Source organism: Juglans regia, chromosome 9, assembly GCF_001411555.2.
Source record: "Juglans regia cultivar Chandler chromosome 9, Walnut 2.0, whole genome shotgun sequence".
Taxonomy (NCBI): domain Eukaryota; kingdom Viridiplantae; phylum Streptophyta; class Magnoliopsida; order Fagales; family Juglandaceae; genus Juglans; species Juglans regia.
In genome coordinates this window covers 11,614,926-11,630,747 of record NC_049909.1, presented here as the reverse complement: position 1 = coordinate 11,630,747, position 15,822 = coordinate 11,614,926, and the positions used below count along the sequence as shown (strand labels likewise).

Below are 15,822 nucleotides of genomic sequence, written 5' to 3'. Positions count from 1 at the left end.
ATCTTACATGTCAGTATCGGTACGCAATTTAATGAGTTCGTAAGAAGACTTTTACAATTCAAATTCGATAATACCAAATGAAGTCTAAAAATAAAAGATAAAAATAATAAATCACATGTTAGTATGTTGTGATTTTTCTAAAACTATACCGGTTAAACTATCAATTTCGACGATCACATCTCTAAATTATTAAAAAATAATTACAATGTATCTTCTTTTCTATTAAAAGGGTACATTTTTGTTTCAAATTTTTTTAGAATATTTTTATTTTTAATGAAGATCATTTTTTTTCAATTTTTTTTTCTATGAAGGGCTACATTGTAAGTTTATGATAAATTGATAGCGCGAGATAATTTCAAATTAATAATAATTTTCTTAGAATATCATGATTGGGATTATCTAAGCAATGCAAAGCTTAAGGAGTGGTTTGGATCAATGTTTTGAATACCGTACCGGACGCTGTATCGGTCAAGGCACTGAAACGAAATATTTCAATACCGGTACCATTTCAGAATAGCGTTTCGGGATAACATTTCGGAATAGTCGATATATAAATAAATTATATATATAAATTATATTTTAAAATAATAGTTTATATATAAATACATATATATATATAAATTATAAATAGTCTAGTCTGAATTGAGGGTTAAAAAATAAACTTGTAGTTTGAAAAAAAAAAAACTGGCCGAAATTTAGGCCGGTACAGGCTGAAATTTAGGCCGATACGGCCAATATTTTGGTTGGTACGAAATGGATATAGTCCCTGTACCGGCCGGACGACCAGTACGAAAAATTTCGACCGTACCGATCGGTATGGAACGAAATTCAAAACTATAATTTGGATTCAGAGATGGGTTGAGATGGTTTGTGAATAGTAGAATAAAAATTAAATTATTTATTATATTTTGTATGAAAATTTGAGAAAGTTGTTTTGAAATTTAAAAAAATTGAATTATTTATTATATTTTGTATGAAAATTTGAAAGAATTGTAATGATGAATGAGATGAGTTTAGGTGTGTTGAGATTGATTACGAATACAAACGAGACCTAAGAGTACTGGCGTTGGCTTTGTCATATGCCCAAATATAAGTATATCTGAGTTATGAGCTATAGTAGTTGCCTATATATATGTAATTAAAAAATAATTTATCCATTTAAATTATTTATGTTATTTTATTTATGAAGTTAATTTAGGTTTGCTAGACAAATTTTATATATTTTGACGTATACATGGTTGGAAATTAATAAAAAAAATAAAAAAGTATTTAACAAAAAAGATTAAAAATATATATAAGAATTTAAAAAAAAATAGAAATTAATATTATATAGAGTAAAATTGCTAATTGATGCGGGATTCAACTTTTGAATGGGTAGTAAAAAGCCAACTCTAAAATAGTTTCATATGTTGAAGTTAAGAGTAAAGTCCTACGTGATTGTTGGTTGGTCATATTCATTGAGAATTTCTTGTAAGTTGGCATGTTATTTTTGAAAAGCAACTTGATCTTCCTTGTACAAGTTTTTATTTGCTAAAAAATTCGAGACCAAAAATATCAATCAAAACTTGTTGAAACTAGCTACCTTATTCTTCACAAAATCTGTCCATTTTCGATTATCAATTCAAGTGCCTCATTCACTAGACTATATATAAATATATATATATATTATTATATATGCAAGTTTCTTGGCTTAGCAAAAAGTAAATTCAAAGATTCAACTTTAGAATAAAACTGACACGTAAGCATGTAAAATTATATTTGGGCATTTCTTATATGGACCAAGTAATTTTCTTAGGTCTTGTTTGAATAGTAAAATCCTTCAAACTCATCAAATCTCATCTCAATATCCAAACACCATAAATACAAACATTTTTCAATTTCAAATTTTCAGCCATTTTGTCCAATCATTACTCAATCATTATAATTTTCTCAAACTTATACACAAAACACAAAAAATAATTCAACTTTTTCAAATCACAAAATAAAAATAATTTTAAAAAATTATATTCTAATAATATTTTAGCTTTATAATATTTTTATTCAACTCTTTCTCTCATTTTCCAAAATCTCATAAAATATATTAACTCAAACAATTTCACTACTACTCACAAACTATTTCATTCCCCCCCTCTATTAGTCCATATAACGAGCTCATGAGGGGTCTTTGGGAAAGGGGGAGAGAGCCCGATCAGGCCCAACAACCCTTTTCTAAAAGGAGTTAATGGGACTCCACAAAGTACTCGGCCCATTGTGGGAAAACCAGACCAGCAGGAGCAGATGAGACTCACCTCCTTGACACCCAACCCTCGAGAACCTACGCAGGCAAATGGGCGAGAGATACGAGGAACTTTCGATCTCTTAACAACAGAGATTGAGGGGTTTAACAATGAACATCCGCGGGATAAAAAAAAAGTCAGGGAGTCACGCCGCATTAAATGATCATGACTAGATGAATAGTTGAAGTGGCATGAACTCTCTAAGGCAAGATATGAGTTGTCCCGCCCAAAAGCCTAGTATAAAAGCCAACTCTCAAATACTAAAAACTCTCTTAATTCTTCTAAACTCATGCACAAACTACTAAGGAGATATAATGATATACTGACTTAAGTATTGGAGATTCCCCAGTCTCCACCAAGGCCCCTCCACTCTGTGTTTTCTTAAGTGTGCAGGTACGAAAATCAAGACTCGAGTTGCTGGAATCTAGCCCAGAGGTGTATAAAACACAATGTTAACACAATACATTATTTGTAATATACAAGTTAAGAAATTAGTGTTCAAAGAGTTTCTTGCAAGTTTTGTTTGAAAAACATAATGAGGACTGATAATGAATTAGCATAATGATTGCTTGCATTTTGTAAGCCTAGTTTATACTATAAACTTCTATATTAGTCAGAAAACTGGGACCCAAATCGATGGGGCTATAGTGTGATTGTTAGTGGTTTTAAGATTCTAGCATTGTCTATCAACCTTTAAATAGTTTTTTTTTTTTTTTAATTATTAAGAAATAAGGAAAATACTAATTTGCCCCATAGTTTTTTATACCATAAACGATATACACTGGACTGCTACTGATGCTAACATTAATGTCTTAAAAGTCCTAAAAAAGGGCTAGATATAGCCTACAATAATATTACCAGTAGCCAAATATAGAGTGGTCACGGATTTCTATTGAGTTTTGTAGACTTCAGCAGTAAAGATTCAAATTCATATTGAATGTGGTAAACTGTAATTGCAGGTAGTACATGAAACTTCATGGGTGGGAAACTTCCATCATAACATGTGATATGCTTGGATTTTAGGAGTTTAATAGTAAAAACTCCATAAGCAATAATTAATACTTGGTCATGACGGAATTTGTTTGAAGGTAAAAATTACTAAATAATGATTTGTATAAGTCCCAAATATACAAGTTTGGTACAATTCCTTTGTGAAAAAGTGAATCACACCATAAAAAATATTAAAAAAATTACTTTTTTAATAAGACTCACTTTTTAACAAAAGACCTGCATAAAACTTCCACACTTTAAATTTATATCTAACATTACTCTTTTTATTAATATTTTGTGTAAAAGCTAGGTTAGGTCCTCTTCATAATTACAAAATTCTATTCTCACTTTGCTAATCTTTTGGTCTGCTCCATTGAAGACACCTTTCAAAATCAGTGAAGAGAGGAAGGTTTGGGGTACTAATATGTTGTTGCAGCATTTATGATTCATATTGATCAGGAGTTTTGCTATTCATCATCCCCACACACCACATACCGCACTTATTTTTATTATTTTTTAGTTTTTTTTATTTTTTTTATTTTATTCTTCTTAAACTAATTGATTTCTTCTACTTTTTATCCGTACATTACACATTTGGTAAGAGTAAAAATAATAATAAAAAATAAAAATTATTAGTATGTGGTGGAATGATGACGAGTAAAATTTTTCATTTGGGAAATGATACAAATACAACTGTTGGACAATTTGTACATCAAAGTCAAACAAAATTTAAATGAAATGAATTCTAAAGAAAATTAATTATCTTATAACATAGTTTTGCAAAAATTATAAAATAGTAGCATTTTATAAGTCACAATCTAGTCGATTATGATTGTATCATTGCACTAATTATGATTATGAAATCCCTCTTATCTGGTAACTCTCCAATTTAGCTTGTATCCTATTTTTTGTTTTTTTTTAAGATATCCCAATGTATCCTAAACTCAATTGATCCTGGTATAACTCGACTTGAAATTAGTTAATTAAATAAACAAAGTTTGAAAAAAAAAACACTATTCATTTATTAAATGGACCAAACTAGTACAAACTTGTTTCAATTCATATGAATTTGTATTTTTTTTATTTTTTATTTAAATAAAAAGAAGTATCTATCGAGTTTCAACCAGAGTACAAAAATAATCAAAACAAGCCAGAGCTCAGATACAACTCATTAAAGAAAAAAGAGAAGAAAAGGAAAATTGTTTAGAGTAATGATAAACGTACAACTCTTTATGCAAATAACAGTGGTTTGAGATTATTGCAGAGCATGTGAAAACGATTTTGTCACGCTATAATCTTCAAGGTTTCTTATCAGTACTGACTAGGTTTTAGTGAGAACTGCTATATCTACACAGACCTATTACACACTCACTTGACAATAACAATGCAAGTTTTGGCCCAACAAAACGTTAACTAAAGATTCAAAAAAGGAAAAATAAAACTGACCTATCAGCATATAAAATCGCTTTTGTAGGATTCCTGTACAGATGAAGTAATTCTCTTGTAAATAACATGAAGTTAAACGAAAGTTTTCTTTCTGTCCAAACAACAGATTACTTGAAAGTTATGGTTGCAAATTTGCCCTGAAAGCAAAGAAATGATGCCTCTATTCATGTAAAGCTTCTCACATAGCTCCACAAATACATCAGAGTAATTCTAGCACCTAGAGGCATGCAGGACATAAACTCCATGCGTATTGTACTCCTGATATGCAATTAAAGCTAAACTAAGAACGTAAGGAGAAGAAAACCCCAAAACTGAACAATATAAAATCTCCAGAGTGTTGTACTCCTTGTAAGGATCCGACTGTGCAACAGCGCTAATCAATCTGGTTTATGCTAAAATCTGTCATGCATGCACACAAAAATGCAAAAACACCTATGCATTCACCGATCCATGTGAGCGTGTTTCCACAGTTCTTCTTTTAACCTATTGCTATAACTCAACTAATTCTTCAAGAGCAATTCATATTCTTCTTGAGCAATGCTAGATACAGTCCCCAAATGGGGACTGCAATGCAAACCCAGGCAATTTTATCTTTAAAAATTTTTAAAATTACAAAACTATCATTCCTAAAATGATGTTTTTTCTTATTTAATAAAGGGTCCGCACATACAGTCCCCAAGTGGGGACTGTAAATAGAATTTCTCTTCTTCTTGATATGCAATTAACCATTCGCAGCAATCCATAATAACCATATACAGCAACTCTAACAAAAAATACTAGTCTCAGGTATGGAATAAATATGCACAGCTAACATACATAAACAGCTTCCAACCAAGTCAAGCAAATAAAAGTGATCACTTAGCCCCCAATATGAAACTCTAGTGCAACGCACACTCTACCATGTGTCAAACGGGTGCAAAGAGAAACTTAGACTATAGGGAGAGTAATTTACAACTTCGATATTTTATAAGTCGCATCGCAAAAAGATGGTAGTTTACGGGGGTTAACAGTGTAATTTTACCAAGCATCAAGACGGTTTTGGTACATACTACAGTCAATGTCAGTCGCAATCTCTTACTACACATGTGTGAACAGCACCACAACAAACAATAAAAACATTTTTTCAGCATGCATAAGCAGAACAAACTCAAAAAAACAAAACCCTCAAAAGTAAAAAGCTTCTAGATGTGGCCTCTCATGTAATTGAATGGTATGTGAGAAAACTTGTAGCAATCTGGCAGAAAATCCACCATGACGACTAATTTAGTGTGAATATATTAAATAAAAGGAAGATAGAATACATTTTTTTGGCAAGTAGAATACAACATCAAGCATAGCTTATCAAAAAACATCGCACATAGCAACTAAACCATGCCAAAACAAGAAAAGTTCAGTTCCCAAAATTCGGTGACCAGTCAGTTCTATATATTTATGATTGGTAGATAGGAGGGGAAGAGACAGAATAATTTAACGAGAAACCACATACAAAAGGTGTTGGCTCAAAATCAGTTCTGCAATCCAACCTTCATACCGGAAGAGGGGCAAGGCAGGGAAGCGTTGAGTCCAATGGCATATATTGTTGATGCACTGAATACCAGTAGGGGCACCAAATTCGAGTTCTGGGAAACAGAGATCAAATGCTTTCGAACAGTTAAAATATCTACAAAAGGGAAATTGATCTGCAGCCACCCAGAACAAATTCAAGTAACAAGTAGCTCGTAGACCCCAGACAGATTCCACTAAAATACAATTTGATACAGAGAATGGATGGGGGTCGGAGACTATGAACAACATCAGATAACTCACTTACCACCCATCCTTAACAATCACACAAGTCAGATGACGGCCTCTGGGGATTAGCCAACACCCATCCTCAAAGCACTGAAGAGAAAATATAAATAACAAAAAAAATTTAGGGTATAAAAATTGTCATTTCAATGGGAAAAAAACATGACAATGTGTGAATACCAGGGGGAAAAACATTAGATTCTACGAAATATTTCACCAAATAATGCTAAGGGTAAAGGAGAGATCCTTTATCACTCTCCTAGGTGACTAGACCTGCACAGGGAAGTGCCAAATACAGAAGAAAACTTACAAGCTGTTCATGGTTCACTAGATTGTGTCATTACTCATCCCTACTGCCACGAGGATTGCTTGTATCCATCCCAACCTCCCTCGGGTTCCTTTCTCTTCGAAACACCACCTGCCATCTGGATCATCCTTGCTTGTTCGTCTGCTAGAGCTTGTGAACCAGAAACAGATAGATGCCTCAGTGGAAGAGATGGCTCATCTCTCCCATCCACATCTAGGCCACCAGGCCCAGCATTAAGGTCTAAGCCATGTCTTCCCCATTTCCTACTGCTCTCACCACTACCATTAATGTTACCATCAGGGAAGCTTACAACAAAAGGCCTAGGAAATTGGGATGAAACAGCACCAGCAGGTCCTAAAAACTGTGTACGGACTGTAGGAAAGCAAACCTTCCCTCCAGATGGTGAGTCCACATATGTTGTTGAACCACCTGAAAAAGTGGCTGATGGCAGTGGAAAGCTGGTACCAAAAGGAAAGACAGGGTATGGAAATGGACTGGAGGGGAAGGGCACTGCAGTAGCGGATGATAACACTGGCCCCCTGTATACATCAGGACTAAATGGACTGCTGCTACCAGTGGGACCCAACATCCTTTGCGGCCCACCAGGTGCGACAATTGGGAAAGGTTGCTCCCCTCTATCAGGCATAATTGACGGAATAGCAATAGCAGAATATGTGCTTCCTGAAGGAAACCAAGGTGCGAAGTTTCCCATTTCTGTATTGTTCATTCTGAGGCCAGAAAGAGGCGGTTGGGATGGCAGACTGCTCCTTGCTTGCTGGCTAAACTGCGAGGGTTCAGCACACACCTCATCAACTACAGGTCCATTGTTCAAATCAAAGTCCCTGCGACCACTCATTGCACCATTAAGTGCACTGCTGGATGTTGATTTTCTCGGCAAAAGTGGGACATCTACCCTACGAGTATTGCTGCTTGTTGCGTAATTCCCCATATCAGAAGCATCATCAACTAGGTTCAAATCAAGACCAAGTCCTCCAGAACCACGGAGAAGATTGGAACCTATCTGTTGTTCACGTGCCAGTTCACGACTATTCATAGGCCCAGATAAAGTACCAGGCTCCTGAGTGCAATTTCGTGAAACGAGATCCTCAAGGAATCTCTCATCTGGTACATTCAAGTCAATATCCAATGGAAGGCGACTCTGCTTGCCAGCTGTGGCATCAGGAAGAGGAATGTTTGCAGTTCCCAGTGACATTTCCAGAGGTTTCCTGGGTTCAGCTGGTCGAAAGGCACTGGTGGCTGCTGATCCCTTCCAACCAAGTTCCCCTTTACTCTTCAGTAGGTCATCAGGGGGAACAAAGGGACCCTTTGCAGCAGCTGTGATGGTAATTGAAGCAGGAAGGCCACTAGACACAGAAGGAAGAGAAAAAGGTAATGGGCTAACCAAACGAACAGCAGCAGAACATCCAGGTGCAGCCAAGTTATTATGTTCCCCAAATTTTCCATCATCCACACTAAAGCCTTCATTCAAATCAAATTCTACTTTTGCATCCATGTCTGACACCCCAGAAACAGGAATAGAAGCAGCATGGGCACTGGTTGATATACATTCCTCCGCATCCTCTGTTTCTGTGCCAATCAACTTGGATCTCCTAGAGCTCTCAGGCTGTTCTGTTTCTTGCACAGCGAGTGCAGATGAAACCGTGTGAGGAGCGGCTCTACCTCGTAGTGCAAGGTCATCCTTGCTTTCCAAATTTTCCTCCACGTGTTCACCATCACGATCAGAAAGAATGGGAGCCAAACCGACTGAAATTCGATTCTCTGGACTTGAAAAAGCATTACTGTCCTGCTCATTTCTACGATCGTCAATCTGACTCACAAAACCCCTCACATCTGTTTCCTCAATATTTTCAGCCTTCAGTTTACTGACATTTTCTGACAGCACATCTTTCCCACCACCAGAAGGAAGCACCACTTCTTGATTGCTTCCTTTCACATCATCAGAATGCATCATGGATGCAGAAGGCTTCTGCTCAGTCTGCACAGCATCACCCAACCCTTCAACGGCTTTCATCTCAACCTTAAGACTTACAATTTCATCCTTGCCATCATCTTCTTTCAGCAAAGAGCAACTTGCTTTTTCTTTAACATCTGGAGTGGCACCCATACTCACCGCACCATCCATCTTTTTCTCCTGAGGTGGTTGGCTTCCTTCAATATTCATAGTTTTCTCTACAGTGCTTGCAGTGGAGGAAGCCATTGATGTAGCTACTTTTATTTCAGCAGATTTTCCATCACTCTCTACACATGCCTTTGCAGTTTGTTGTAAATCCCTACCAGAAGAAGTTAAATATCCAGGGTACTCTCCCATTGGTTTCTCCTCGGAAACCAAATCGACAGAACTATCTTCTCCAACTTTAGGTCTAAGATTAGTGGAAATAACACCCTGCTTCTCATGATCTTCATCAGCACCATCATGAGACTGACTTTCTTCTCTAGTAAAGTCATCTACCAAAGATGATTTAACTTTAACTTTGGGATCACTGTCTGTGCAGCAGTGCTCAACTGTAGGTGTGTTTCTTAGTGGAGAATTGATGGGTGAAACCAAATCTGACTTGGACATCTCACCAGCTGCCACACTGGCAAGGAGGTTCATTCCAACATCATCCCCAATGGACATAGATGCATTAGTTTCAGAGTACTTTACACAACTATCAATTAAAGCATTTATAGAGCGCAAAGAAGCATCCTGCAAATTCGCTGATTCAAGTCCATTCCCTGATGATGAGGAAGCAGCTTTAGCTTTTGCAATTTTTTTACTGTCTTCACCAGTTCTGCAACGTTCTTCATCAGTAATGGCTACAGGGGATCCATCACCATCATCAGACCCAGTCAGTACATCCTTGAAATCATTACTTTGCCAGGATTCAGTATTCACATCTGAAGTTACATTAGCTCGATATGTATCACTCTTCTCTTTGAGAGTACGATCAAACTGATCATGTTTCTCAGAGAGCACGGGGGAAGAAGCTCTGCTATTCATGATTGAAGGGTCTTCAACTGATCCTCCACTGGCACTTTGTGCTGGACTACGGCCTCGATTTGAAATCTTCACAATCAATTTGAGACTATTAGCCTCAGAGACGGGCCCATCAAGTGTCTTTTCAGACTGTATTAGTTTCTCTGAAGCTGAATTTTTGTGCAAGGAACTTTTGCTTGAAGTGATTTCCCTTTGAACTCCAGATGCAGCTGAGCCAGGAAATCCATTGACCGATTTCCGATGCCGTGAAGAACCACCTGAGACCTTATTTCCATTCATTGAGCCAGCACTAGAGCTCCTTGCATCCTCCTTCACCGAAAGTCCCCCTGTTTTAGCATGATCACTAGAACATGATTGACTGTTGTGAGATTGACTAGAACTGCTGCTTTTCTCATCCCTCACTGTTGTCAGAGGGAGATCAGAGGTGCCACCGGCAGCATTTTGAATCTGACCATCTCTTACATTAGTATTTGCTGGTGCAGGAGATGGCACCGATTTCATAGAACCTGGAGATGCAGATGCAGATGGAGACCTGGTAACACTCTCCCCCTGGATAAGCTTAACCGAGGCAGTTTTAGATGCAGAGAGCTGTGTAACTGAGCTCTTTATTACAGCTTCAGTGGATGTGCCAGAGTGTCTGTTACCACCATGTGAAACTTCAGGAAGGCGCAGTCTTGAAGACCAGGGAACAGCCTGATTTGAACCAGACTTTGAATCATTGATGTTCATTTCGGCCTCAACCCGTCTTTTCCATGTGTCAACTAAACTCCTTGCTTTCTTCTGGATTTCCAAGTTCTTATGAGTGCGTAAATGATTCACAGACTTTCCAATGTTGCACATTTGTAAGGCATGAAGATTTACAGGCAGCTTATCAAGAGCCCGAAGCAAAACCAAGAGAAACTCCTCAACATTTTTTTCACCATCGCCAATCTTTCCTTTATGGACTTCTTGGAGCCATTCATCAAATACAGGCACACCCTTGAGCTGCACAAACTGACCAAGGCAATCAAACTTATCTGTGGCTGCTATAACACCAGCAAGCATTGACCGCCCATTTAAATCTATTTTTTTCTCATTTCTTTCAGGCAGCATGAGTTGCACCAATCTCTCAACCCCTTCAGAGTCTATAAGACCTCCTTTTTCTGTAATTTTTAAAATTTCAGATTTTAAATTGCTTTCTACTCTGCTAAGACCAGAATCCCCATCATCAGTCTTCGTAGTACGCTCTCGTTTGACAGGCTCAGATCCCTGATCTGCACGCTCCCTTTTCTTTCCCTTAACTTGAGAAGGAAGGGAAGAGGCACTATTCTGTACACTATCGGAACCAGCTTTCAACTGCGATGTTGATGTTGGACCACTCATTGGCTTTGGAGATCTGCCACCTGGCTGCAATGTTGCATGCATTCGTATCCGAGTCTTATATAACAGCTGATCTATCTCTTCCTGTTGCTCCTGCAAGCAAAATTCAAATTTCGGTTCAAGAAAAAAATTAATCAAGTCCACAGAGAGTCAACAAATGGAAGCAAAAGAAATATGTGCAACAGTATAAAACCAACATTCATAAAATCTTGATCCGTTAGCCACCATATACGCTTGTTCGTAATGTCATAAACCCGTCGACACACGAATGAAGAAACCCCTGATGGAAGTTCAACACCTTTACGAAGGAAAGCAACTTTACAAGGATGCAGTAACGATTCGGCAGAAATCTCATCCTTATGAAAGGAGTAAAAGATTTCGTTTGGCGCAGCTTCTAACAGCACGCCTTTGCCAAGCTTTACTTCAGCAGGCCGATAGAGCCAATTCACACCTAATGTTATCTTATTCTCTTTACTCACGGTCAACCAATGAATTAGTCCAACAAAAGGTGGGGAATCCTGAGCTGGTTTGAAAAGAGCAGTCTCACCAACACTGATCTTGCGCCCATCCTGAGAAGTGGAAAAAAAAAAAAGAACATTAATACAGAAACATTACAAACAGCTATTGCCAATGGTAGACAACCAGCCATAAGCAGCATACAAGAGAAGACCATCTTGGTTTTCATATATATAAAAAACATTTCCATTTTTTCATTAAGAAAAAAAAAACTGATTACTAATAAAATTATGGGCTGAACAGGTGCCAAGACTCTCCGACTCTGAGCAACCCCAAGCACAACTAGTCCCATACTACACATATTGGGAAATTCTCGGGACAAATCCTAGGGGTTGGCCACCAAAGGTTTTAAGTACAAGGATTTGAACTCAGACGGCCGTTCTTGAGGCCTTAAGCTCAATGCTGAGGAGCCATGACATCCAACCCTTAGCATCATTACTTAATGCCAATACAAGTACTACACCAAGCAACACTACTTTTATTGGGGTTAAACAATCATGACATTTAAAGTATTAATATATAAAATTACTACTATGGGAAATTAGAAAAAACTGATTCGAAGTCATGGAGCTTGAAACTGTAAACATAAATATATTGATTGAACAAAAATCTGTCGGAGGTACGAGTCTATGACATCAAAAAGGTAGTTTTGGAGAAGCATCATTAATCTTGGAGATAAGTTCAAGGATGAAGTAAAGGTTCTAAAGTGGAAGGCAGTTCTAGAAAAAGTAGCCAATATGTCCAGATTTGAATTAGGGAAGAGGTACTTCTGATGAGCTGTGCCTCTGTGGGTACTACTTTTATTGGGGTTAAACAATCATAACATTTAGGGCAGGTTTGGGGGGTGGGACGAGACACAAAATTTTCATCTCATCTCATCTCATCATTACACATTTTTCAAATCCCCATACAAAATATAATAAACAATTCAACTTTTTCAAATCTCAATATAATAATAATACTAAAACATAATATTTTAAACACTAAAACAAAACACAAAATTCTCATCTCACCCCCCAAACCTGCCCTTAAAGTATTAATATATAAAATTACTACTATGGGAAATTAGAAAAAACTCATTCGAAGTCATTGAGCTTGAAACTGTAAACATAAATATATTGATTGAACAAAGATCTGTCGGAGGTACGAGTCTATGACATCAAAAAGGTAGTTTTGGAGAAGCATCATTAATCTTGGAGATAAGTTCAAGAATGAAGTAAAGGTTCTAAAGTGGAAGGCAGTTCTAGAAAAAGTAGCCAATATGTCCGGATTTGAATTAGGGAAGAGGTACTTCTGATGAGCTGTGCCTCTGTGCGTGTGTGTGTGTGTGTGTGTTTTATATATGAAGTTAAAGAGGAATTTATGGGGAAATTTTACACAAATCCAGGATCTGAATATACATTCAAACCAGAGCAAATCGCAAATCTCCAAGCATAGAGCAGGCCCACCCACAAACTAATATAAGGCGACCACTTAAACATTTCTGATGCACTTCTGCACGAATACTAAAAGATTTCCTATTTGGTAGACACACAATTGATAATCTCCACTAATTCTATTGGGTTCCCTTTAGTTGTCCGTTACATGTCTTCAAATCAGATTCTCGTTCGTAAAATTAGATTTATAGACTGAAAATATAAGCAACTAAAATACAAAGTATGAAAAATGTATTACTTTTGAGGTTAAAAATGTAAACACCAAAGTTGCAACTTCTGACAATTTAAAACTGGTGAGAGTTTAAAGATGAAAATCTGATTTTTGGAATTATGTGGATATGTAAAGAAAAAAATCTCTTGGCTTTGGAAATTGTGAAAGTTTATTTTTGGAAAGTTTCTTGGGAATTATGTGCAAGTTTGTTGAATGTAAAAACAATAACTTTCACGTAATTCCCAAAAAATTCCTTCATTCCTCAATTTCGAAATTACCCAAACTAAAGTAAAATAAATCCTCATATAATCAGATGCTCTCCAAATCGACCTAAAAAAATACCCCACAATTCACAAAACCTCACGCCATTTTTCTCGTTTACAAAACATTTTAAATCGCCAAAAGCCCCAAACGGCAGAGATTTTCAGCCACCAAAAACTAAAAATCAAGAATTAAATCCCATAAGAAATTTTAAAAATTAAAAAATCTAATTCCCCCGAAAAGAGAGAAATTAAACCTTGGAAAAAGAATTAGCTGAAGACAAAGTCGAGGAAGAAGAACCATCCGCCGTGGCAGCTACGATCGAACGCGTGGGGATTGTCCACACGTGCCGACTCCGTTTCCCTTCCTCAGCAGCCAGCCCATGCATAGCCTTGCATGTTCCCCAATCCCTCCTTCGATCCCTACCACGAGTAACATCAATTCCAAACCTCTATTCGCACGCCACCAATTCACCCTACCTCAATTCCTCACCAATTCGCAGCCCCACAAAACCCTAGATCGATCCGAAACCCCAGCCCCCACTGTTTGCTGCGCGAAAAAAACTCAAACCCTAATTCCTCACAACCACAATTCAATTCCACTTCTAGGGCTTTCCCAATCCCAAATAATCGATCCAACCAAACCTCAGATCCACCCACCACCGAAGGGAGAAGCAATAGCGAATTCGAGCCGGCCTTCGATCTAGAGAGAGAAAGTACGAAAATTTAGAAAAAGAAAATCAGAGAGAGATAGAGAGAGGGCATAAAGGAAAGGCGTACTTGGTACTTGGTAGTAGAGCGGTGACGGGCAGTGCGGGCAGACCGGGCAGGATAATGTTAGAGTAACAGCCTTGTGAGGCAGCCGAAACGACGTGGACAAAAAATATACAAGGGGAATAGACCGCGACTGACAGTGACAGTGACTTTTCAGAAGTTATATAATTTAGAAGTTGTTGACCCTTCTGTCCCCAATTGACTTCGAATATATTTATGGGGTGGGTAGGGGTGAGATTGTAATCTAGAGCAGGTGACAGAGCCCCACGTGGCATGAGGACCCTCTAGTCTGTATGATGATGTAGGCGTTAAGGTTGTCTAGAGTTGCCCCAACACACATAACGAGAAGTAGGAAAGAAAGGTATGCGAGGGGGTGTTGTGTTGTAAATCTTCCGTTCTTCTGACAGATAAAGTCAGCATCTTGCATTGCATTCTTCAACGATTTAATTAAATTTAGTAAAATTTTTATTTATTATTCCATATTTCATATTTTATAAAAAATAAAATATAATTATTAAATATAGAATATAAAAATAAATAGTGACCGATACAATCCTCTTAAATTTAATTTATTATTTTTATTTTTATTTTATTTTTATTTTTTTCTGTTAGACTTTGGATATATTTGATAACATAATTATTTTATTATTATTCATAATAATTTTCTTACTATTTACAAATTATTAAAAATATTTTTAATATCCAAATAGGACCCTAATTATATCTTGTCTTCATCTTTCAAAATTTTAGATTAATGATTTTTGTTAGGGTAATTACAAAAGGGGACTGCTACTATGTCGCTCGTACCCTTAGGCCAAACGTCATTTTTTTTAAAAAATAAAAAAATACACCAATATATTAATAATTATTTTTTTTTAAAAATAAGGGTATAAAATCATGGGATATGGTATTATTTTCCATTACAAAATTAGTACCTTCATTTTTAGGTTTCTACAATTTAAAATTATCAGTTATTAACTTTGATAAAATTAATACCTGAATTTTAAAAAATTCATAATTAATATTTATGCAAACCTCTCCGTACGCAAATTAATGGGGTTGTAAGGTGGCATTAGAATACCATGTGTCAACCTTAGAGTAGTTTACATGTGGTATTAATGGTTGATGTGGCATATTAATGCATGTATAAGCTATTCAAATATTAGAAAAATTCTATTTATCATCTTTACATCTTGCATAATACATTTTTTTTTTGTTTTATTAAATGTGTTATATATAGATGACGAGTAGAAGAAATTAATTAATTTAGAAAAAATAAAATCACAAAAAAATTTAAGAAAAATAAAAATAATTGTGATATGTGGTATGTGGTATGTGGTGTGTGAACATTATGAGTAGCAAAGCTCTAAATACTAACATGTGACATTTCGTTAGTTTTTTCACATGACATTGACGAAAGTACTTAATTACGAATTTTTTGAAGTTTATATATAAATTTTG

At 36.4% G+C, this 15,822-nt stretch overlaps 1 protein-coding gene across 2 annotated transcripts; it reads right to left on the bottom strand.

Annotated features, from left to right (window-relative positions):
- Nucleotides 1–5,419: 5,419 nt before the first annotated feature.
- LOC108991179 lies at nucleotides 5,420–14,341 on the bottom strand. 2 transcript variants are annotated; one of them, XR_001996114.2, is made up of 5 exons: nucleotides 13,845–14,341; nucleotides 11,362–11,733; nucleotides 6,811–11,257; nucleotides 6,523–6,593; nucleotides 5,420–6,331 (listed from the first exon to the last, which is right to left on the bottom strand). XR_001996114.2 is itself a non-coding variant. In XM_018965336.2 (4 exons), the coding sequence occupies exons 1-3, from the start codon at nucleotides 13,974–13,976 to the stop codon at nucleotides 6,851–6,853; spliced, it is 4,911 nt and encodes a 1,636-aa protein (XP_018820881.2). In that variant the 5' UTR covers nucleotides 13,977–14,341; the 3' UTR covers nucleotides 5,420–6,593; nucleotides 6,811–6,850. The 2 variants fall into 2 exon arrangements, 1 of the variants encoding a protein (XP_018820881.2); XM_018965336.2 differs by having other exon boundaries at nucleotides 5,420–6,593.
- Nucleotides 14,342–15,822: the final 1,481 nt, after the last annotated feature.